At 43.0% G+C, this 7481-nt stretch overlaps 1 protein-coding gene across 2 annotated transcripts; it reads right to left on the bottom strand.

Annotated features, from left to right (window-relative positions):
* Positions 1–2628: 2628 nt before the first annotated feature.
* On the bottom strand, positions 2629–7161 carry LOC109872822 (mitochondrial uncoupling protein 2). Of its 2 annotated transcripts, none has more exons than XM_020464171.2 (8): positions 6700–7161; positions 6410–6563; positions 5445–5642; positions 4656–4869; positions 4350–4547; positions 4156–4257; positions 3871–4051; positions 2629–2917 (listed from the first exon to the last, which is right to left on the bottom strand). In XM_020464171.2, exons 3-8 carry the CDS (start codon positions 5568–5570, stop codon positions 2824–2826), a joined length of 915 nt encoding a protein of 304 aa, XP_020319760.1. In that variant the 5' UTR covers positions 5571–5642; positions 6410–6563; positions 6700–7161; the 3' UTR covers positions 2629–2823. The 2 variants fall into 2 exon arrangements, with proteins under 2 accessions (XP_020319760.1, XP_020319761.1); XM_020464172.2 differs by having other exon boundaries at positions 4656–5026; positions 6700–6855.
* Positions 7162–7481: the final 320 nt, after the last annotated feature.

The raw sequence follows: 7481 nt of genomic DNA, 5'->3' as shown, positions 1-7481 counted from the left end.
ACAAAGTGTAAGAATGTGATGAATCTTATGCTCTCGGTCTCTGGTTATGAATGGGGTGCTGACAGAATCATTGATGGATACTTATAGAGCTCTGATCAGGACAATTGATTATGGGTGTATAGTTTATGGAACGGCGGGCAAGACTTGGCTTCAAAAGCTGGACAGAATCCTGTATAAAACTTTAAGGATACGTATTGGGGCATTTAAATCAACATGAGATTTGAGATGCCTTTGGAATCACGGCATTAAAAAAATTGTCATTAGCTTATTGAGTTGGGTTGAAAAGCTGTGAGGTTGAGCATCCCACTGTTACTGTTCTAGATTACTTTTGGGAATGTACTAGTAGACAAGGCAGTGGTTTTGTTTGGACAGTTGGAAAGCTTGGTGATGAGTGATTTGAGGGAGTTGGAGGTTGGCCCTTCTGTGGTGATAGGGGATGTTCCTCCATGGTTACTCCCAGATCCTGTTGTTGATCTGTCAAAGAGAAAAGTAAAGATTGGTCAGGTGTCAGTGATATAGGGAAACTGGTTGACAATTACACTGGTAGAAGTTATGCTTTTTTTTTACCGCTTTTCAGAGATGGATCAAAAGGGCCCAGAGCGGGCACAGAGGAGCAGGTGTTTACGTTCCCGATTTTGATGTGCAGTTGAAGTCAAGTTTACAAACACCGTAGCCAAATACTGTACACTTAAACTCAGTTTCACAATTACTGACATTTAATCCTAGTAAAAATTCAGTCTTCAGTCAGTTAGGATCACCACTTTAAGAATGTGAAAATGTCAGAATAATTGTAGAGAGAATTATTTATTTCAACTTTTATTTCTTTCATCACATTCCTAGTGGGTCAGAAGTTTATACACTCAATTAGTATTTTGTAGCATTGCCTTCAAATTGTTTAACTTGGGTCAAACGTTTCGTGTAGCCTTCCACAAGCTTCCCACAATAAATTGGGTGAATTTTGGCCCATTCCTCCTGACAGAGCTAGTGTAACTGAGTCAGGTTTGTAGGCCTCCTTGCTCGCACATGCGTTTTCAGTTCTGCCCACAAATGTTCTATGGGATGGAGGTCAGGGCTTTGTGATGGCCACTCCAATACCTTAAATTGTCCTTAAGCCATTTTGCAACAAATCTGGAAGTATGCTTGGGGTCCACATCACCAACAAAATAACATGGTCCAAGCACACCAAGACAGTCATGAAGAGGGCACGACAAAACCTATTCCCCCTCAGGAGACTGAAAAGATTTGGCATGAGTCCTCAGATCCTCATGTTTTACAGCTGCACCATCAAGAGCATCCTGACTGGTTACATCACTGCCTGGTATGGCAACTGCTAGGCCTCCTACCGCAAGGCACCAAAGGGTAGCGTGTACGGCCCAGTACATCACAAGGGCCAAGCTTCCTACCATCCACGACCTCTATACCAGGCCCTAAAAATTGTCAAAGACTCAAGCCACCCGTAGTCACTGTTCTCGCTTTGATTCTGCTTCCTTCAACATGAAATTTTAATATTTTTATTTAACCAGGCAAGTCAGTTAACTCATTTTGAATGACCTGAACCAGGTCAAAAACAAAGAGACACATTCAGTATCAAGGATAAAATACTATCACTTTAAAACCTAGGATGGAAGGCGCTAGGATAACATTCCCGATTAGGTAAGTGAATCACCCACTCAGTGCATGAATGACATATTGTGCTTTACATTAGTGTTTCAGACATCAGTTCCCTCAGGGGCTCAAACCTACCACATCTAGTCATGCAGCGTGGGGGAGATCTGGCTGTTTCCCCCATGCACCAAACAGTATTCCTGCAGATAGTGTTCATTAGAGGGGTTGGGTTAAATGTGGAAGACATTTACCTACTGCGGTTGAAAATTAACCGGCTGGCTAAAACCGGCACTTTCACTGAAACGTTGATTAATGTGCACTGTCCCTGTAAAAATTAACTCTACATTTCAGTTGACTAGGTAGCTACCTTTCCATTGTACGTCAGAAGCATCATCCCCGGTTTGCAAGGCAACACGATGATCTGGTCTATATGGCCCAGATCTCTGGAGAAGGTGAGACTGCACTTGCTCTCCTGGGTCAGACTTGTACCGAGTGAATGGTCCACTAAAACGGATTTCTCCCATATACTTCGGGGGGGGGGGGTCATTTGTTAATCAAATCTTAGATGATTTGACATTGAAGGTATTCCTAACTAATGGTAAGGTTTCCCACAAAATTCCTCATTAGCAAAAGAAAGTGCCAATAAAAGGTTAAGAACGCTGACAGTGCATGCCGTTCTGAGAAATGGAACATCCCGATTTTCAAACACTTGTCATGAGACCAAGCTAAAAGTTTCATTTCCCCACCCAACCCAGCTCAAAAATACAGCAAAGTGGTGTCTAGAGAAGCTATGCCTATCTCAGGATCCTTCCCAGAGAGGAGATATCCAGTTTGATACTTTCCTCTGACAAGAAACACCTGATCAACCAAGCACTAGCTTTCTGAATCAACAGCCATAATATGAAGTCAGATTTTAAACCGATTGGAAATCTTTCCTTTGACCACCACATTTAGAACTGTGTTCCTTGCAAGCAGGTAAGATTCCTATGAATAAGTTATTTGCAAAAAAGACAGAAGTCATAATTAGGTATACATTTTATTGTCGAAAGTTAGAGCTTAAAAAAATATTGTCAGTCTCAGGAATACACTTCAGTGAAAGGTGAGTGAAAAGTGGTTTAAAATGGAAACGACAAGGGCCACAAAAGATAGTTAAAATGGAATAAAAGCAACACCATCCACTGCAGCCAATAGCCAGGTCTACAGAGGAGTGCCACAGTTTTAGCAGGCTGACATCATGGCACGTTTCAGCTGCTCATAAGTAACGAACATCACCACGTTCCACGAGCCCAGTCGTAGAAAAGAGGGCATGAACCTGTAGGGAGCAAATTGAGACAACTCAGATCAAGGCAAATGCTTCAATAAACCAGAGGGGGAAAGAAACGATACCAAACAAAAATAAACACATGAAACAATTAAGGAATTGACTGAGTTCATAAGAAAATAGGCCAATTAAAATACATGAATTAAGCCATAATCTATGGATTTCACATGACTGGGCAGGTATGTAGCCATGGGTGGCCCTTAGAGGGCATAGGTCAGCCCACTGGTGAGCCCTCCCCACCCCTCCCTCAGCTGAAGAAGCCAGATGAGCTGGCATGGTTACACATCGTCTGCAATTAGGCTGGTGGGACGTAATGCGATAATCTAAAGCGAAGTAGGAGGCAGTTTATGGCAGAAATTCTGACAGCAGCTCTGTGGCCATTCCTTCAGTCAGCATGCCAATTGCGCACTCCCTCAACTTGACATCTGTGGCATTGTGACGAACTGCACATTTTAAAGTGGCCTTTTATTGTCCAAAGCACAAGGCGCACCCGTGTAACGATCATGCTGTTTAATCAGCTTCTCGATATGCCACACAGGTGAATGGATTAAGCAAGCAAGCATTTCACTGTAACACTTTTATTCGGTGCATGTGACAAATATAAATTTGACTTGATTATCTTGTCAAAGGAGAAATGCTCACCAACAGGGATGTCAGCAAATGCGTGCACAATTGAGAAATTAGCTTTTTGTGCATATGGAACATTTCTGGGATTTTTCCCCCAGCTCATAAAACCAACACTTAACATGTTGAATTTATATTTTTGTTCAGTGTAATTAACAGGTTTAGACAATACTTTGACTAAAACGAAGCAAGCAGCAACAGCTATATTTAAAGTACTGATCAATAAGATGTATGAGCCTTGTAAAACCATCCATCTGGTACAACCAAGTCCAGGAGACCCCAGGCAACTAAAACACTTATGAATAAGACATTTGGCTTACCCTTTGTAGAAGGCAAGAGGTCCCTCCTTGGTCACCATGGCATGAGCACAGTTGAGGGCGCTGCTGTACTGGCCGAGGGCAGAGTTCATATATCTCGTCTTCACCACATCCACGGGAGAGGCAATCACAGTGGTGCAGAATCCTGCACCAAATGCAGATGTGAAGTGGCAGGGGAGGTCATCTGTAGGCCAAATGAAAATGGTTAAGGAGAGGCATCACAATACCAGACAGAAGTTAAGTTTAAGTGTGTCATTTTAAACAATATATGGCAAGGCAATGGCTCACCAGTCAGGGATGTGTTTTTAAGAAGCGCGTCCTTGATGAGGTCATATGTAACCAGCTCAGTGCAGTTCACGATTGCATTGCGGGCAATGTTTGGGCCAGTACCTGCAAGGTGGGGATGGAAATGTTGGCAATACTGTTGACCAAAACATTGGACAAAAGGCACAAATGATCCATGTGATCAAGCAAACACCCACCTCTCCACAGACCACGCATGCCCTCTTCCTTGGCGATTGTCTTGTAGGCCTGCATGGTACCATGGTAACGTCGGTTTGGCCCAGAGGAACTAGCCTGTGCCTGGAAGCGGACTTTCACCACATCTGTGGGTTGGGCTAATGCGACTGCCATGGCTCCAGTTGTACAGCCCGCCAGCAGGCGACTGCCAATCCCTACATCTGGAGAGAGAAAGGGGAAGTTAGAACAGTGAGAGTTCCACTTTCAAGAGAATGAGTATCACTAGAAAAAGGTCAATGTTCACAGTGTGCGATGTGTAGCCTACTCACGGTCTGAGCCTTTGGTGTAGAATGACTTGACAGAGTCATAGAGGCCGATACGGATGGAGGCAAAGCTCATCTGCCTCTGGAGCCCTGCCACCAGCCCACTGTAGAGGCTCCTGGCCCCCTCTGTACGCACCATGGTGGTGATGGTACCAAACACACCCCGATACCTTACTGCTGTGCCATGACTAGCTGCTGCACCTTTACCCTCTCCCTGGATCTGTGTGGAACATAAGGGACATGGAGAGACTAAACAGACACTGGGGGGGAGCATAGGAATGACACTGGAGAATGGGACAGGAGAGTCCAGGCAGTGTCCATGACGCTACATCCAGGGCCTGCAGAATCCAAGGGCTTTACCATCACCTCCTGGGCCGCTTAGTTGTGGAAGGAAGTTGGGAGGGACAAAATTGAAGGTGCAAGTCAGTTTTAATGTTGAGAAGGTCAATACAATTAACCAAAATGAAAGGGGCCATTTTTGGGTCAGTGACAAATGTGGTGTTATCTTGAAGACCAACCCAGTTTCAGAACTTAGACCCATGGACAGTAAAAAGATTGATGCAGCAGTAATGTCAAGTATCCCTTTTAGTATGACAGCTCACCACATTTGACCAGTCAAATGAGCCCTTTCACATGCGATTTCATATGAGAAACAATGACCGCTTCCAACCATCCTGGGTCCCCATCTGCTGAACAAAACCAGGTGGGAAATCCTTGGTTGAGCCATTTCATGGCGCTACAATACAGGACCCCACCAGTTCATTTCAACAAAGAACACATGATCCATAGGGTTACCTGTAGCCGGACTTTGGCTGTGTCCAGGGGAAAGGTGAATAGGTCAGCAATGCAGGCCGCTGTTCCAGCACCGACAAACTTCACAGCAGCAGTTGGGGGCACGTCAGCAGGTCTGAATCCAACCATTTTATCCAGATAAATGGAATGTGAATTTAAGAAGACTGATGAGGTGAAGACAAAAGGGAACTCTACCCAATTCTGAAAAGGGAGAAGGACAACACATGTGTATTAACAATTGTACAAATAAATGGCAATATTCATAATTTCACTGACATGTTTCCATGTCACAATAACTCAGATTAGACTATGGTAGCCAGGGCCAGCTCTAGCCTTTTGGGGGCAATAAGTGAGTTTCAAAGTTAATGTCCAGCAGTTCTACACATATTCCCATGAGGCAGAGATATGTTTGTAGTTTTAAATTATATTTCCTGCAATTCACCACATTTGTCATTTAGCAGATGCCCCAAGTGACCACTTACACCTGGAACCAGTCAAATTCGTGCAGGCATGGACGTAGCCTACTGTCCCCAAGGGGTCCAAGCAAGTGGAAAATGGAGGGGCTTAATTCACTGTAGGTAAGCAGTTGTTTCAGACATCACTTACTGGCCTACTCAATTTGCAAAACTGCCATGAGACATCCCCATTGGCGGAGCTGCCTGTTGCCATGTCAGTAGCGCTCTACTAAGCAAATGACTCGAGACAACAAAGGAAGCGCTGTACCTCGTTTACACGATACTGAATCAGATAGTGAGAATTCAGGAAACACTGCGTGTAGCGATCGTGAAACCAAACGCATGAACGCCACAAATTCAAAATAACAGACAAGCCTATATTAAATGTTTAATTATAAGTCAATTAATGTTGAAGACATTGGAACTTAATATTTACTTAATAAAATTAAGCTATGCATTAGGACACCTAGATAACTTCTACATTTATTTTATAAACCATGTGGCCTACTTTACCTTTACGCAAGTGACCCAGGACGGTGACGGCAGAGATCAGGATTCTCTAAAGGAGTCCCTCTGGTCAAAATTACTTTCAATTATGATTTGGTTGCCTTGTTCTTCCATAGAAAAACGTTCAAAAACGATGTATCCAAAAAACATACTACAAATTCTGAAAAACAAGACAAAACCGGTTTAGTTCAAATCTGTAGCCTACACCAACAAGGATACAAGAAAATAAACACGCTATCAAAGCATAACCAGTAACATCAACTATAGACAGGGCTATAAACATATTAAAAGTTTACCGTGAATAAAATAACGAAAAGTTAAATCAGGAAAAAACGATGTCAAATCCTTTGGGTTGATGCCTCTGTGATAACACGTACAATGAAACCTCGAGACGAGTTCGCAGAAAGCGGTGAGATAAAAAAAACACTGCAGCTGTTTTTATACCACCATTAAACCTGTTACGTCACGAGAAGGCAACGGTGTCTGTTCTCAGCTGGTTGGCGGATTCGAGCTGAACTGGCCCTGCCCTGGGGTGTAATTCACTAGGACCAAACGGAAGCACGAAACGGGGCGGGATCTACCTGAATTTGTCCAATAAAAAAATATTGTTTTTGTTGCTAAACGTTTTCCGTTTGAAGTAAACACTTTCCATGCACAATTTGGACTAATGGACGAGTTCGTTTTGCATTACCTGGTGCCCCGGTAGGGTGGAGATTTCACTTTAGGACCAATGGAATGGTCTAAAATGACCACACTACACCTCGTCCGAACCAACTCGCCCATTGATAACACCAGCTGTTCTCAAATTCACATAGCTGCTTGCGATTGGCTCATTCATTTTTTTAAAAATAATGTAGAATAGTCTGTAAACAAATAGACAATGATAACATATACTAGGGGGTACAACAAATTACAGATTATACAAAGACCTTAAAAGAAACACACATATTGATTGTTTTAACAGCTTTCTTATTAGAAGAATATTGAATGGCCTTAATGTACTGCTCGAATTCCTTATAGAAAACTCGGAAGAGTGTTTTTTTATTAGTGAATTTACATTTATGAATATGAAATATTG

The sequence above is a fragment of the Oncorhynchus kisutch genome, linkage group LG28, assembly GCF_002021735.2.
Source record: "Oncorhynchus kisutch isolate 150728-3 linkage group LG28, Okis_V2, whole genome shotgun sequence".
In the NCBI taxonomy this organism is placed as follows: Eukaryota; Metazoa; Chordata; class Actinopteri; order Salmoniformes; family Salmonidae; genus Oncorhynchus; species Oncorhynchus kisutch.
Note: the sequence above shows the minus strand (reverse complement) of the source record. Positions and strands in the feature narration are given on the sequence as shown.

Excerpts from the sequence above, each read along its gene's own strand:
- LOC109872822 (XM_020464171.2), bottom strand. The coding sequence starts at position 5,570 with ATGGTTGGATTCAGACCTGCTGACGTGCCCCCAACTGCTGCTGTGAAG. Across the intron at positions 4,870-5,444 it reads CAGCCAAAGTCCGGCTACAG|ATCCAGGGAGAGGGTAAAGG; the intron begins GTAACCCTATGG and ends TGTTCCACACAG. Across the intron at positions 4,052-4,155 it reads TAAAAACACATCCCTGACTG|ATGACCTCCCCTGCCACTTC; the intron begins GTGAGCCATTGC and ends TTTGGCCTACAG.